Here is a 17,104-nt window from a genome sequence, read left to right on the forward strand (position 1 = left end):
TTAAAATGACTATTTGTTTCCCAAAACAAAAAATGGGAGTACAAACCGCCGATCCTTTTATTTTTCGTCTTGACAGAGGAGTTGACATAGCTAATATTCCATCTGTTTTAAAATCAGCAAATGTATCGTCATTATACCATACTCGTACAAAAATTGAATACGATACTGGTGATTCCTTTAACCGTTGACCTATATTCAATAATCAATACATATTGCACTTTTAATAAAATGTAAACATAAAATGATCACACAGTTGAATAACATATAATACAATGAAGTGTTTTTATGTATTTTAATAAGGAGATTTGGGTTATAAACATTAATAAGACAGCAATCCAATAACCCCAAAATATTTAAACAATGGCTACATGGTCCCAATGTGTCGAAACCATTGGTTTAACAAACTAGTTTCACTTTATTTTTTTCGCAGTATCCTCATTAAAATATTGGAAACTTATTCAAAATACAACATACAAATTAAAATATTATGCATAAAATGACATAACGAATACTTGTTATCATGTTCAACGAGCATTTTCGAATAGTTCTATATACAGTGTCTTTCATTTTATGAAAATTATAAAACATATTTGTTCAACAACATAACTGATGTCACTAATGAGGTACACACTATAGCACATAATGCTTACCCCTCAGGCGGTCCATCCGATTTTACGGCAAGTTTTGGATGAGGTTGTTGTCTGAATCAATCGTTTTGTATGTATTGTTATGTGTACCATTGTTAACTTAGTTTACCTTGTCGTTTTTTCTTTTGGCAATTGCTTTGTCAGTACCATTTCAATACTTCTCATTTTTTATGTTTAGAAACACATTCGTTTTTATGACTTGTACGATTCCTGTTTTCAAATAGTCGGTATCGTATTGATTATGGTAATTATTATGGCATTTAATATTTTGTATCAAGATGAATTTCATAATGGTACCTCGTTTAATGCTCAATATTGCTTGATTTGTTTGTCCTGCATGATGCCAAACATTGTCGTTTAAATTATCAAAGATTCCTTCAGGTGCATCTTTATTTGAATATCCTGCTGTCCATTCATACCTTAAACATTATAAAATATTTAGAAAACATGAATTGCCTGTTTTTTTTTCGCCTCGCTTTTGCGAGCTGATATATGTCTTAATCTAAAATGAATAATAATGTATTGTTTTAGTTTAATTTTAGAAAACTTTGACAAACAGGTATGTTCCTTGATGTCATAACTATATGTCAACTATCAAACTCAGATTTTGCAAAATCTTTCTTTCAAGCAAATTTGTATATTCTAGGACCACAACTTCACCACAAATTGTTTAATGTGAACACCCTAAGTTTCGTCTGTAACTTCTCATGATCAAACTATACAATCATATGATGGCATGAAAAACGCTTGTTTCGTTCAAAAACGACTCACCAGTGGCGCTCTAGAAATTAATAATGCCCTAAATTAACTCAAGCAAAAAAAAAATATGCGGATAACTGATACTTTTTAAAGTAATTTTAATCTTTCTTAGGGCTACAATTTCCGCAAAAATGCCTAACTGCAACAACATATTTATTTGAAACGCTATTTTCTCAAATTTTGTTTTGATCTCTTTTGTCATATTTTTCATATCATGCTACTCGACTGAGAAGGGTTTTTCTCAGTCGAGTAGAGAGATAACACGATGACGGCATAATCCCAAGTCATTGACGTTGAAAAGGAAAATAGCAATAAACAGATTATCAATGATTTTGTGAAACTCGAGGATGTTTCTCCCCCTACGATGAGATTGCAGCTGAGAAACATTCTCTCGTTTAAACAAAAACGTTGATATTCTATAATAATGATATTTGAATATAGCAAATCTCTAACCAATTAGTATATATAAAGGATTACAGAAAAAGATGATACTTTGTAATATTTGGCAGGAATCTTCCAAGGCAATATCTTCTTTAAAAACAATACCGCCTAGAGTTCTGCAACCCCGAATGGGTCAAACCAAAGACTTCAAAATTGGTATTTGGTGCTTTTCCGCTAACCACGCGGCATTAAGGAGTACGAGCAAAGACTGGTCGGCTCGGAGTCACAATAATGTGTATTTTGGTAAGGTGATATGTCTTCCTGCAGACTGTTACCTTGTGAAGCAGCACGTTAAAAATCCGACTCAGCGTGTCGGTCCAGTACAAAGCAGGGTTAATATTCATATAACATTAACATGTTCTCGTCCTAAATATGCATATTAATATGCCGCTGGACATTAAGCAGCCATCCATCATCATCATCATCTTTAAAAACAGTCAACCTTCTTAACTAAATTAACACTTAATTGATATTTTATAGTGTGTATTTCTATTTTGTGATGGTACACTATTGTTTCAGGTAGAGTGAAGGTTGGCGACTATTAAAACGTTTAAACCCGCTGCATTTGTTTGCACCTGTCCTAAGTCAGGAACCTGATGTTCAGTGGTTGTCGTTTGTTGATGTGGTCATGAGTGTTTCTCGTTTCTCGTTTTTTATATAGATTATACTGTTGGTTTTCCTGTTTGAATGATTTTACACTAGTCATTTTGGGGCTACTTCTTTATAGCTTGCTGTTCGGTGTGAGACAAGGCTCCGTGTTGAAGGCTTTACTTTGACCTATAATGGTTTACTTTTACAAATTGTGACTTTGATGGAGAGTTGTCTTATTGGCACTCATACCACATCTTCTTATATCTATTAATATGTATCGCCTTTTGAAACATACACATTTCCTTTAATATAAATAAGTTGAAGCATGTTTACCTTTGTATACATGCCAAGGTGTTTATCAGATCAACGACATTTCATTCGTGTACTTAAACTTTTACATATACGAAATTAGACTTTAAATATTAAAAATGCAATGTGAAAATTTTACTAGATCCTGTCATTTTAAACCCTTTTTTTTTTAAATTTGAAACTGATTTATGTTATATTTACCATAAGGGCCTCAATCCCTGAGCTTGTACTACATGCCATTTGGCAGCCATAGCGACATTTGATGGAGTGTATTTCACATCACTGAAGGGAGACGATTCCTGAATATCTGTTATATCATATATGCCTAACAAGTTGTTATTATTTGCTGAAATACAAGTGCAAACAGATATGACAATGTTCATGCTATAATTTGTTAGAAGCAAATTAATATTTTAACTTTTAAAATATATTGAGTTAAAATAAATGTTATTATATTGACCTGTCATTTAGTGAGGGCTACTTTCTGCTCTTATATATCCTTGGGTTTAGAAATCTCGTCAGTGCACATCATTAGTTACAATGTTAAGTTTTCTATCCGTTATGGTATTTGGAAAGCCAGTTTTTCGATGTATGTATTTTCTAAAAATGTATTAACAACTATTCATTGCTTAGAAAAGCAAACTATCAAATATACTAGGCTTATAATTGTGCACACCAGAAGCGCGTTTCTTCTACAAAAGACTCATCCTTGACACTGGAATCAAAAGCAGTCCCATGAAATTGTTCCTAAGCAGCAATTGTGATTCATTGGTAGAACAGGACAATAATACTTTATGAATGTGTACACGCACAGTTTTTCTGAAGAGTGTATGTTGACATCTGGATTTGTTTGTTAAAATGGCTCAATACTTTCGTCGTATTCTTTAAGTAAACTTACATGTTTTACCAAATATTTTCCTTCGAACATGTTAAAGATCGTCTCCAATTTAATCAAACTAAACGTTTGAAAGGGGATTGCACATTCTCTGATAATACAAGAAATTAAACAATTTTAATAAAATTGCAATACCTTTAGTCACATCATTACATGATCGTTTAGAGCATCGTTGTCCTTGAGCAGCACACACACAATGTCCCTCACACGTGACAGCTGAACATCTCCTAATCAATTCTAATGAACCTCCAGGTACAAGTTTAAATTGGGAATGTATCATTCTGCTTGGTAAGCCAATCTGTAATTAACGATGCCAAAGTCTATAAGGCAGCATACATTCAGTTGCAATCATACCTTGAGAAATTGATTTCTATTGCTTAAAGTACATGCATAAGTTCAAAATATATTTAATAAATTCAAAGCAGAAGAAAAGTTTTGAGCAGAGCTTTTTTGTTTGTACATGTACAGATATTCTGGGTTTGTTTTGTTCGAATTAAGATTTTTTTCTGATATAGTGAGGTATGTTAAGAAAATTAATGGTGGCAATATTACTGCACCAGATGCGCATTTTGACAATAACTGTCTCTTTAGTGATGCTCGACCCAAAAATATTTGGAAATGAGCTAAAAATATTTGGAAATCCAAAGCTTATTATAAAAAAGAAGGTATAAACCAAAAAAGACAAAAAAAGTATAATCTAAGACGGGCAAGGAATCAGAGATTTGCATGAGGGAGATATATTCCTTAAAATAAAATAATTTCCAAAATTTTGTAACAGCAAATTTTAATAACACAAAAACTACGACTAAAGAAGTCTATCTTGGTTTCCTTTATTCGTAGTTGCTTTTTACAAGGAAACTACTTCAATGGTGAGCATGGTTTTAGTCATGGTGATGTAGATAAAGTAACATGACGGTACTAATTTTACAGCACTAGATTCTATCTTTAATTAGAAAAGTTTGACAGGAGCATTTGCTATTCCGTTGAAATATCTGTGCAACGGAAACTAACGATATGTTTTATTTGTCGTATCCAAAATGGCATTTTTCTGTAGTCGCTTTTGACATCACTGAATGTAATTTGTCTCCGGAATGTTTCACTTTACCTATAGCTAAGAAATACGATGATTGCATCTTGTGGAACAATCATTGCCTCCTTTTTCAGAGCTTTGAGTTCATCTATGATTGGTAGCGTTCCTACTGCTAAGTCGTCAGTTTCTGTCCAATATGCTTTGTGAACTGTTGACTTCCTTGTTTTTTACGTTTAGCTATGGAGTTATGGGGGCTGGTTACGGCGGGAGAGGACACAGCTTGCCCCTTAAAGTTATAAAAAATATTTAAGAAACTGTTAGGGCAGCATCCGAACTTACCGAAAATCTTTCATCCTCGCTTTGATGGGGTTATTGTAAATGGAATTAAACGCCCCGTGACATTTTTTTTTTGTCAAACAGTTACTTGTTAAACCTGTAATGATTTAAGATGAACACATCTTACCTGATTTACTGCCCAGACGCTTACAAACACGTGTTCAAACTTTGCCAAGTTTTTTGTATCTACTTCAAATGTCTGGACAAATCCTTCATCAAACTTGTCGACCCCCGACTGATTATGCTGAAATTCTTGTGGTGAACCAGATATCTAAAATTTAAATATTTTATTCAAGAATAGGTGGACATCACAAAGCTCTTTCAAATTAAATCAACTCATCATAGATACCAGGCTTAATATTTTGACCACCTGACGTGCGTTTCGTCGACAAAAGACAGATCAGTGACGCTCGAATCAAAAAATATAAAGAGGCCAAATAAAGTCCGAAATTGAATGGTATTAGTGACCTAAAATTCCGTAAGGTGTTGCCATCTTAAAGGCATTCTTTTGCTAGAATGGTCTTCAGATAGTGTCTGCGTTGATGAAAAATAGTACTGTACCCTTATGTTAATTAGTGCATACTATCAAATTGCATTTTATTCAAATTATAGTGTATTAATACCTCAGAATATCTTAGAGTTGATATAAAATGTCCACAATATTGAAAATTAGCTGTTACCTTATTAAAATCATCTGTCATATACTTGCTGCCAAGGGATACAAAGTACTTGTCTATTCCAGTATGAAGATCTGTGAACCCTAACCATGACAACCAAAGCTTATACTTTGACCAAGTCATCCAGCCATCGACATGGCGATGCAGATTTGCTGCATGATCAGTTTGTATTGCAAACATGCCTAGCAAAACAAGTGAGCATTTAATATACTTTAAATTCCGTCTATTTTTGGAAGAAACGAATAATGAGTTTTAATTACTAGCATGAAGCAAAACAGAGTCAGCATTCAAATTGTATAAGATAGAAACATAACACACTGATAATGTTAAACAATCATTGTAAATAAATAACACGAGTATATGGCCGCGAATTTGGGAATCCTTATGAACTATATTTGTATGCGAAATATTCCTTGGTTTTTAGTGTAATCTGTCATAACAACATGATTGAATATCTCGCTATAAATGTATACAAAATTTTTAAACGAGGTTACCAGATTGTATGTATACGTTGAGGCAAAATATATTAAGTTGAGAACGACATTGAACTTTACGCTTACGGTTCAAATACAGATCAGAAAGCTTCTTTAACATGTTTAAATTACCAGGAGTTGGTGTAGAACTGTCAATCAGAATCCCTTTTGATTCGGCTTCAACACATATTTTGGCACCATTACAAACGATGAGTTTTACCGTATAATTACCACCATCATGTAAATCAAGTTGTGAAAATGTATACTCTCTAACAATGCCATTTAACTACAAAAATAAAACAAAATGGAGATTATTTTTAATAATTTGTTTCTTTGGTAAAACTTATTAATCAGATAAATCTTTTGTTTTCATTTAAACAGGACTCCAACACTGAAGATTTAATTTCACGTAAAATTTAAACGTTATTACATATTTTCACATACGATCATGGATATGTGCCACTTGTTGTCACTACAATGCAGTCCTTCTTTCCACAATTGCGACATCACCAAATGAGACTTGTCACCGAATGTGAACTTACCACAAACAACATGGCGGGTTCCACTACGGGAGTAAGATCTGCTTCTCTTTTGGAGCACCTAAGATCTCCCCTTTTTTTTTTGGGGGGGGGGGGGGGTTCAAGTTATCCACTTTAGTCTTCTCTGTATTGTTTTGCGGACTTGTTCGTCTTTTCGCCGTCTTTCGTTTTGTCATGGTGTTTTCATTCGCTGTTCGATTTATGAGCTATAAATGTCCCATTTGTATCTTCCGACTCTTTGTTTATAAAAAGAACGCATTCGGTCATTATTTATAAGTGATATGAAATTCTTAGTTCAACTGTTAAATGTGATCACACTACTTTTTTTTTTTATTAATTTCCTGTTTGAAGAATATAGCACTAATGAAAAGCTTGAAAAATCCAAGCTTAAGACGTCTGTTGCCTAAAAATACGTTTCTCTTAATTATATAATTACCTCAGTGGAAGATGTATTGAATTCCCCTCCTTTGTGTGATGCAATGGAGAGGTACTGACGCTGTATAAACGATTCTTTGTCTTCTACCTCCCAATGCATTTGTATGGTACCTCTGAATACTACAGAATTGTCTTTTATTGAACCTAAATATGTTGACAAGTAAGGTTTAACCTTTATTAACGGTGGTGTGTCGTCGATGAAGAAACCGTTTGAATTTGCTTCTGTACTTAGTCCTGCAAATCAAACGGTAATATTTCGTTAATCATTTTTAAATAAACTTACCAAACAACAATTCAGAATGCATAGAGTACGAAAAGTAAATGAACACATATTGCATGTCTCAGAAAAGAAACATTTTCACCGTCATCTTTACATCAAGTGCTATAGTTTGTTTTCTGAATAAGAAAATAATAAGAAAGAAAATAAGATTCAAATGAATTGTTTTATTTGTAATCATATTTAATATATTAAAGCACAAACCACATTTTGACCTATTGTACACAATGATGTTTTGTATTTTTTTGGGGATAAGAATGTTGTATAAATCATTTTTACAGAAAATTACATAAATATACATTATATACCTGCTTTATTATAAGCTTTTATCGTTACATAAATACGCTGTCCTGTTGGAAGTTTGTGAAGTAAATCTGGTTCCACCAAGACATCAGAGCGTGGTAAATGTGTGGATTTTACAATATCATCTGATCCTGGTTTTGTTCCGACTCGCCATACAAATCTGTCGATACCTGATTGTGGATCCGTAAATCCATACCATTTTGCAGAAATGTAATTTCTGTGTGAAATAGATAAGAAAGAAAGTACTGCTTGTAAAACTGGGGATTATAAATAAACTCATCATAAGTGAAATGATTAAAATTTTGTACGCCAGACGCGCGTTTCGTCTATAAAGACTCATTAGTGACGCTCGAATCAAAAAGTCAAAAAGGCCAAATAAAGAACGAAGTTGCAGAGCATTGAAGACCTACATTTCCGAAAGGTTTTTCTAAACACAGCTAAGGTAATCTATCCCTGGGGTAGAAAATCCTGAGTATTTCGAAATCTTCAAAGTTTTATGAACAGGCAACTTATGATTATGACCATATTAATGATAATTCATGTCAACACAGAAGTGTTGACTACTTTATGAGTGATACCCTCGGGAAAAGAGTATCAATTGTAATGCACTATCTGAATGTTCATGTGTAACATATCAAAACAGAATAACAATGGTATGTAGTTCGGACCATATGCAAACTATTTAAATATACATAATGATCTACTTTGAAAAACTATATAAAACAATTCTTTTGAAAATCCTTCTGTTCATCTGACTGACCTTAATGACTGATATTCCAAGTCATGCAAATCTACACCATCTAGTACTATTCCTTGTGTTGGTGGACTTTTGTCAATAATAACACCATCTGACGTGACAGATGTACACAAGTCTACGGTATTACATGCTGTGATTGTTGTATAGTATCGTATACCAGATCCCAAATGCATATGACAGAGGGTAAAATCTGACAAAATACAACTGATTTTAAAGATCAGATACAATCAAAAATAATATAACATAATAGGAGTAGGCATTACAAATTTATGTCGCCACATTTGAATTTATCAACGATGTGCAACTCATCTTTGAAAAAACATTTTTATCGGATATCATTTGTTATAATAAAAAAGTTGTTTTCATGAAAAGCATTATACAACAGTTGCTCATATTAATCTTCATAAAACATCTGAGCAAATGTTACATATTACGTCAATTTTAGATACGAACCGACTGTTGTGGTTATGTCTTTTTGTTTAAAAATTGTCAGACATATCTTCTTTATATCGTTGTATTCATTGACCATTGCGATTCCCTTGACCAATAAATGGCTGCCTCTAAGGCTGTTGTCTAATATTTTTATAAAGCTGTTAAATACATTTTAATCGTTGATCCTTCAATGAGACAGTTGACCTGTATCTTTCAAGTTATAGAAGCTTCAATTCTGTTTAGTACAAGCAACACAACCACAAAGGCATTGTCTAAATGACATAAAAAAAACTTACTATAGGATATTCCTATATCCTGATTGACTAATACATCTTCACACTTAAGGCAAGTTCCAATGCTGACATAATATGACTTGATAATAGAATGTGGATCATGAAATCCTTCCCAGTAAGCAGATAGGGTCTTCGCATCTGTTTGGTAATCTAGATCTTTCATATAAGAAGCAGCAGCTTCTTGACTACCATCGTATACATGACCAGCAACTGGAGGCGACATGTCATATATGTAAGCCCAAGAGGAAGCAGTACTGACTAGATTAGCTCTATTAACTGCCTTTGAGAATAAAAAAGCAAAACTGAATAAAGTAAATTCTTATAGTTAAGTTTAATAAGGCGAAGATTATTCAAAATGGAATTTTTGCTTGTTGAATTATTTCTTTTCAATAAAAATCTTTGAAAATAAATAAATTCAGAAATCAGTTTTATAAATCAAATAATAATACGTTATAAAAAGCATTATTGTCATCGATAAAAAGTCGAATTCGTAATTTCTTCTGAATACTTTGACAGAGTAGAGAATTTTAAAGATTAGGTCCTCTTGCTATTTCCAGGTGATTAAATAAACCAGTGTCAAGTGAAGAATTATTTTATCAATACCCAATTGTCTATGCACTATCCGAAATATACTGTTTCTTCATCAATTAAGAAAATACAAATAAAAACAAAACGAAAATAGAAATCACATTAACTCTAAATGAAGTGATACAAGGTGTTTCGCAAATTAACATAACAGGCATATCTTGCTAAGAATGCATATTCCTTCTTAGGACAATTACCATATACTAGTCAAAGCAAAGTTATAACCATGAAAATTGACCAAAAGGTTATAACGTAATTTGCCGAATTTGATATTCGTTTGAACAAATTATGTTGGGTATCTCCCACCTGTTGGTCGGAACCGCGACTGGTGGGTTGTCTGTTCCCTGACAAAACATGTGCCATCAAACAGTAGCTAATACTTTGGTTGCAATGTTAAACATAACATTTTGTTTGAAAATGTCTTGTTCACGAGCTATTAGTACTGCAACTGACCTCGAAAAGACGTTCAGTTAACGAGCTTAATGTTCCGGAATAACACACAGCTGAAAATTGTTTTAAATGATAGAATTAAATCTATATTTAATTTCTGTCTGGTCGTAAAAAAAATTTTTGGTCACATTTTTGTATTTTAGCCCTTTAATGGGGCACCACTCAATTTACGGTTTTTGGTAGTCACCTTAAAATCCAAAAACAAAATTATTTTGTTAAATTTCCGGCTCTTTTCGTAAATATTTTCGAGGCACATATCATCAAGGATCATCGGAATGATAGAGACATAAATATAATACCATCCCCGAGTAAAACTTTCAAACTTAAATTTAGCAGTTTTTTAGATGGAAATTTCACGCATTTTTCTTTGAAAACGAGAAAAACATATGATTCAAAAACAGTTTTTGACATTTGAGAGTACACAATATATTATTGCGATACTGCATGCAAATTTTGTTGGGCAAATTCCAATTAATTTTGTCAAAATCTCAAAAATAAAAACATCATTTATACCTTTTTTTATTACGGAAATTTCATATCCGTCAATCAGCTCCATCATTTATTTTTGTCTTCACAATGAATTTGATAGTTTCCATGTGATTATGTACATTTTCTTGGATAAGCTAATTAATTTGGAGTTTTTGAAGTGTGATTTGATTATATATATAGTAGTTCTTTCTGTAAATAAGTTAATTTTTTGTTAATAGAATTTTGACTTTTTATAAAGATAATGACTAGTTGTGGAAGTCCTAAAAAGTTTACTCATACAAGTCCCAAAAGGAGAAGGCTTGATAGTGTGTGGAAAAAATACATTGGATGTCAATGTTCAACCTCAGGGCAACTAATATGCATGCAAGCGGTCTGGAAAAAAAAGTACTATTGAAGTTTCGCAGAGATTTGGTGTGTGACAAGGTAATGTTACAACTAACTTCTCTTGATCGTCTGCTTTCTTTGGACGAAAGAGTTGTGAATCATTAGTGATGTTATAAGACTTACACCAGAAGGCAAAATGGTAGCGTCTTCAAATTATAACAACAGAAAGCCAAATATGTGATCAATGTGATCTACATGTATCCTCACAACCTGACACTTTTATACGATCTCGCGCATAGTTTCCTACTTGTAGTTTGGATATGAAAACATTTTTTTTTGTGTAAAAGCTAAACTTTTTAAAAGGACAGAAAACAACACAAAATTGAGTAGCCTGAACGTGTTGACAGTCTTTTGAGGTGTGCTTATGTGAGTAATCATTTATCCATGGTAAAGATAATAACGAGTACAGATTTATTTTCAAATGCAGTTTACCTTTCAGCATGCATTTCCAAGTATTTATTGAAGTCAACACCTGTGTAATCAGGTATAACAGTTACTAAAGAATTAGAATATGAACTTGCTTTCAATTCATTGATAACGATTGTTAATGATATATTATGTTCATCCAGAAAAAGGCCTTTCTCATGTAGCACATCCTCGACATATACCGATTACTTTTACCCAAGAATGTCTCTGATGCTTACCCAACTGCCAAACTCCAGAACAAATTACTAAGTAAGTAGTTATTATGACACATTATACAATTCAGACACAGCGGGACAAGGGATTTCAAATATATAGTTTAGCTCTGAGCTCACTATAGGGGATGCCATATCTGCTGCCGAAAAAAATGAAGTTTATGTTAAGACTTCCAGAATTACACCAAGGTGTGTCTGAAGATATCAAGGATACATTAAAAGAGGAACAATTACTTCACTCTGCCGCTAGCGCTCTTAGGAGCTCTGTCCTAGTCGGGTCCTTCCATGAAAAAGATGCCCGCATGTATGGCTATTACAAAATCAATCGTTTTTGTAGCAAAATCAACATTCGCCTCATTACATTTGGGATTGGCCGTGCAGTTATATAATAAATATGGCAATATGGGTCACGAACATTGATAGAAACTCTGTCCTCGCATGGCTTTTGTGTTTCCTATGCAGAGGTAAGACTATACCTGACAAGCATTGCCATGCATGAGTTTGACCGAATCAAGACGGTATTTACGCTCTAAATGGCATTGTTTCAAAACACCAAGGGGAGTGTTTGATACAAAAAGGTGCCGACAATATAGGCCTCAACACGGAGACAATTGATAGTAAGGAACGTTTCATTCCATGGCACGAGCAGACTTTCAGGTTTGTCATTCCACAATTGATTCCAGTTTGCGTCAGATGAAAGTGAAGAGAGGTCAAGATAACACTTTTCAACTGACTGACAGTGCATCATCGTTGTCGACTGTTTCATTATACCAAAGGTAAGAGAGGTCCTGTTCGCGTTTCGAATGCTTTCAAAAACATTTCAAATTGTGCTGAAAAAAATGAAAACACATCAGAGATTCCTTTGAAAATTTTGTGGTCCATGTCAAAATATATCGGAAATTTTCATGTTTAGTCGGAAACGTTTTACCATCAAGTTATTCCATTTTAGACCGGATATAGAAACTCTTTTTGACTTCAGGGTTAGATTTTTGGCCTGGAAGACAAAAAAGGATAAACCCCGACATTTTTCAAGGGACACATGACATCAGAATACTTACAAGATTATCTTTGTACTTGCAAAGGTAAATCTTTGTGCTCAAAAGCTGTGTTTGCTTTGAACAAACTCTGCCCTGCACCGAACTTGTTTGTGTCAAGAAAGGGAAGTATGTTGTAATGCTAATACGCGTACTGAATCCGCATACGATGACGAAGAGATTGATTCATATCCCTATTTAATGAAGACTAGAGCTATTGCATGTAGCTTTAAAAAGGCAAGTTATATAAGGGTCTTGACCGATTTTAAATTACAACATTAGCAAATTGGCATTACATTATATTTTCCATTACTTCCATAAAAAATTGATGAGTCTACACTTTTTTACCAGGATAATCCCGCTAAGATGTTCATGCACCAAATTGAGTTTGTTTTACACTCAACCAACCGCTAAATTAATGCAAGTCACACTTATGATTTTTTTTAAACCTTGCATTCGCCTCGGTTGACTATGCTATTTTTGGTGTTATAACTGATATGTCCGGACTTTGCAAATACACAATAATATGTATAAATAATTATTAATTTTCCCAAATTAACACAACCTTTTAGATGCAAAATTAAAAACACTGTTTCAGCGCTTGAATTTTGTTTTTTTCAAAGATAGAAAAAATATTGAAATAATTTGATAAACTGTTGTTTTATAGTTCAGAAAAAATTTTGTAATATACTGTAGTGAAAAAATTATAAGCAATATGAAAGTTAATGGATGTGAAAAGGTCAAGGCCACTCCTACTTTTGCTATGTCAGAAATGGAAAAAAATCAGAAGGATCCAGATCAACGCCATTTTGTAATGGCAGCTCTTCAAATAAATAGTCAAATTTGTCGTTTTAACATACTTCACAGCATATGCTTATGGTTGAACCGTTTTTGTAGCATTCTAATGAATAAATATAAGAAAATTTCTCATTTGTGTCCTTGTGGTTGAAATATTGATATTTTTAGGCCTGACCTTTGACCCAAATTTCACAAAAATGTGATTTTTACGACCAAACTTTTCTTATTGTACACGTTTTCCTCTTTCCATCGATATATAATTTAGGTGTGTGTTCTTCCGGAACATTAAAGTTTTAAAAAATGAACTCTGGTTGCAGTACTATATATAAATGTACAAAAAAGAAAGGTAGCTAAGCATTCAGACAAAGTGTATCTAAAAAAAGTTAAGCTGTTTTTTTAGATTTTCTGTGTTAATTGCTCCTTAGAAGTTTAAATATATTGTTTTTTAGATCTTATGTCAAGGTGATACCTGTTGGAGGTTGTTCTAAAAACATGTGTCAATTGCACAGAAATCGATAACATACGTTTGAATTTAAGATAGCTCAGGCAATTGACAAACGTACTCATTACAAAATTAATTCAATAATACTATCACATGTATCAGCTGCGATGAATTGTGAAATTATATTCACTTTTCATTTCATCCATATTAAGTTGTATATTCCCTTTTACCTTAACTGTGATGAAGTAGGCATGACCTTCGTGAATATCAATTGTTGTATCTTCAGCTGACACACCACAGTCTAACAAAATCTTTGTAAATGATATGATATCATCATATCCAGGATGGGATCCTATCGACCATAAGTAATGGTCAATCCCACTCTCCTTATCTAGGAACACATCTCTCCAGCTTTGTGTACAATATGAAAGAAAATCTTAGTTGATAAATAAAAAAGATGATACATTTGTTATGATTTATATTGATTTTTTTTACAGGAAGAATATGTTATTTTTTTGTCATATTTCAAATTCAGAGTGAATATGTTTACAATACAAATCCCGGTTAGCTTTCATAGAATATTAAAATGTTCCACTATCCAGAGTTATGCCGTTTGTCCTTCAAGGGTCATTGCTGATTATGGCAAATCTTTGACAGTGAATCTGTTATTTATTCTTGATTCATTTTTGGAAACATGGTGTACACACTTTTTAATTGTTAGCGAATTTTTGCTCCCTTTTAGTTTATGAATCGCTATATCATCGACGTTCAGCCGCAGTTTGGTCGAGGAAAAACGTTCATTAATTAATATATTAAACATGTATACAAACCATGCATTTATTTCACTGATATCTGATAAATGACGTCCTTCTATAGTTATTGGCCGATCAGATTTTTCTGGTGGTGTGCCATCAATCTTTACTGGATGTGAATTTGCTGTGGCACTTCGTTTTGCAAAATCCAACGCTATGAATTAAAAGCAACAGTAGTTTAACCGATGTTCAAAACCTCATAAATTCAGAGGATAACGCAAATCAAAGTAATTTACAAAACGAAAGGAATCCCATGTGCTCAAAAGCAAACTTGGTTAGTCGATGTGTCTACATTCATTCTTTCAAAACGTCATAATGGAGAATTTGACACAATCAGGGTGTTAACAGACCACACGACGATATTGGTATTTAAAGGTCAGAGACCACAAAAATATGTCGCTTGCGAGTTGAGACACAGACAAATCGCAACTGTTCAACAAATTCGTGATGGCAAACGTACAAATTGGGATATGTAATTATAGACGTCTTACAAATGGAAAGTGGAAAGAGGGGTATATTACTGCTGCATAATGGGAAGTTTACAATTGGAAAGTTGAAACCAATCACTACTGTCATATATTCTAGTTTGAATTCGTCTATCTGCTTCGATATTAAGAAAAGGTCAAGAAATGAAGCATACTTCTAGCTTCAGTAGCATCCTTAATACAATGTATTTCAAGTTCAATGGAGATATTTAAGCACTCATTAGTTTTTTAGTGAATATATCTGTTTTTATATGTATGTTACTGCAATGAATTCGCTGTAAAATGTTCAAGATTTAATACCTCTTATAGTTGCATAGTATTCATGTCCATTTTGTAATCGCAAACCATGTACTGTGTAATGATTTACAAGTCCAACTTTTGTATATGAATATATGTCTGTTCCTCCCATTGTAGATCCTGAAAAGTATAATCCGAAATCGTGTAAATAAAAAAAAAACTTGTTTTCGCAATTATTTTATTCCAACACATTTATTATATTTTACGAAATTTTAATCAGACTAAAACCAAAATGCTGAAAGATCTGGCGTACACAATATTAACGCTGGTATCTATTGATGAGAAAATGGGTCGATACCTCTGCTGGTGAAGGTTTCCTCCCTTTGGGTATCACCAGCCCAGTAATCAGGACTTCTGTGTTGACATGAATTATCATTTATATGGTCATAATTATAAATTAACTGTTTACAAAATTTTTATTTTTTTTGAAAATACTAAGGATTTTCTACCCCCAGGAATAGATTACTTTAGCTGTATTTGGCAAAACATTTCGAACTTTTGGATTCTCAATGCACGTCAACTTCGAACTTTATTTTGGCCTTTTTAACGTTTTTGATTTGAGCGTCACTCATGTGTCTTTTGTAGTCGAAACGCGCGTCTGGCGTACAAAATTTTAATCCTGGTATTTATGATAAGTTTATCTATATTCAGTTATTGACGAAATATCATTTTCATCTACCAAATATATAAAAGTTAATGCGTGCAAAATAGAGGCGAAAGATACCAAAGTGATATTGAAAGTCGAAAACAACTGACAATGCCTTGACAAAAAACGAAAAACGACAAGAAAACAAGCAACAGTTAATAAAACAAAATTATAGAAGTCGTCAAAAACTATCAATACTGATTTTTTTTGGTAAAAAGCATGGGACTTGACATACATAACTGCAGCCTTGCTCAAAATAATATTTTATCCAAACATTTCATAATACAAGTATTCATGCTATATACATTGAACTACAATCAAGATTTTTAAGTTATGCAAGGGTTTTGTTTTTAGTTTTCATATTTGAAAAAATCTTACCTATTCCAAGTTCATATTCTTTTATGCCTGACGAATGCACAGTTTTTCTATACTCCTCTACATCGGTAAACGAATCCCAGCTGACGAATATCTCGGATGAGGAAGACTAAAAAAACGTGTTATAGAAGCTTTTCATCTTATATATTTCTGCAGCTATCACCAAACTTATTCTTGTCAATATAAATACTAGCATTAATAGGCCATTGCCGGTATTCTTAATGATAATGCTGTATACGAACAAATTCCTGGTTATTTTGATAATACTCAGCACCCTCTTATTTATTATGTTTACAAAAATCCACCCGGAAAATTTTTTTTGAATTTAGCGGATATGTACATATGTTTATATCAGTGACAACACACCTACGTCATGAACTTGCAGTAATTAAAAATACACTTATGGCCCCAGTTCCCATACTATAACAGGAGACCTTAACATAGTACAGAACCGAGAGTAGAATCATTCCTTAGA

The 17,104-nt window shown here is 33.0% G+C and overlaps 2 protein-coding genes and 1 long non-coding RNA gene across 3 annotated transcripts in view; all 3 read right to left on the reverse strand.

The window, feature by feature from the left end:
- Positions 1 to 3,915, reverse strand: part of LOC127706022 (uncharacterized) — a 365,292-nt gene extending 361,377 nt beyond the window's left edge. The window contains exons 1-4 of the mRNA XM_052210412.1: positions 3,778 to 3,915; positions 2,949 to 3,093; positions 945 to 1,066; positions 47 to 189 (exon numbers count right to left, since the gene is read on the reverse strand). Of these exons, the coding sequence (XP_052066372.1) occupies positions 47 to 189; positions 945 to 1,066; positions 2,949 to 2,998 (315 nt within the window). The 5' untranslated portion in view covers positions 2,999 to 3,093; positions 3,778 to 3,915. The remainder of the gene's footprint in view (positions 1 to 46; positions 190 to 944; positions 1,067 to 2,948; positions 3,094 to 3,777) is intronic.
- Positions 3,916 to 6,118: 2,203 nt separating this feature from the next.
- Positions 6,119 to 8,652, reverse strand: LOC127706676 (uncharacterized). Its single transcript, XM_052211334.1, has 5 exons — positions 8,473 to 8,652; positions 7,718 to 7,929; positions 7,134 to 7,366; positions 6,291 to 6,444; positions 6,119 to 6,144 (listed from the first exon to the last, which is right to left on the reverse strand). The coding sequence occupies exons 1-5, from the start codon at positions 8,640 to 8,642 to the stop codon at positions 6,119 to 6,121; spliced, it is 795 nt and encodes a 264-aa protein (XP_052067294.1). The 5' UTR covers positions 8,643 to 8,652.
- A 5,975-nt stretch (positions 8,653 to 14,627) lies between these two features.
- LOC127706027 (uncharacterized) lies at positions 14,628 to 16,746 on the reverse strand. Its single transcript, XR_007984155.1, has 3 exons — positions 16,633 to 16,746; positions 15,612 to 15,728; positions 14,628 to 14,980 (listed from the first exon to the last, which is right to left on the reverse strand). It is a non-coding gene; the product is annotated as an uncharacterized LOC127706027 (long non-coding RNA).
- Between the last annotated feature and the right edge of the window lie 358 nt (positions 16,747 to 17,104).

Source organism: Mytilus californianus, unplaced genomic scaffold (genome assembly GCF_021869535.1).
Source record: "Mytilus californianus isolate M0D057914Y unplaced genomic scaffold, xbMytCali1.0.p SCAF_6, whole genome shotgun sequence".
In the NCBI taxonomy this organism is placed as follows: Eukaryota; Metazoa; Mollusca; class Bivalvia; order Mytilida; family Mytilidae; genus Mytilus; species Mytilus californianus.

Excerpts from the sequence above, each read along its gene's own strand:
- LOC127706676 (XM_052211334.1), bottom strand. The coding sequence starts at position 8,642 with ATGCATTTGGGATCTGGTATACGATACTATACAACAATCACAGCATGT. Across the intron at positions 6,445-7,133 it reads TCAATACATCTTCCACTGAG|TTAAATGGCATTGTTAGAGA; the intron begins GTAATTATATAA and ends TTATTTTTGTAG. Across the intron at positions 6,145-6,290 it reads CAGTTCTACACCAACTCCTG|CGAGATATTCAATCATGTTG; the intron begins GTAATTTAAACA and ends ATACATTTATAG.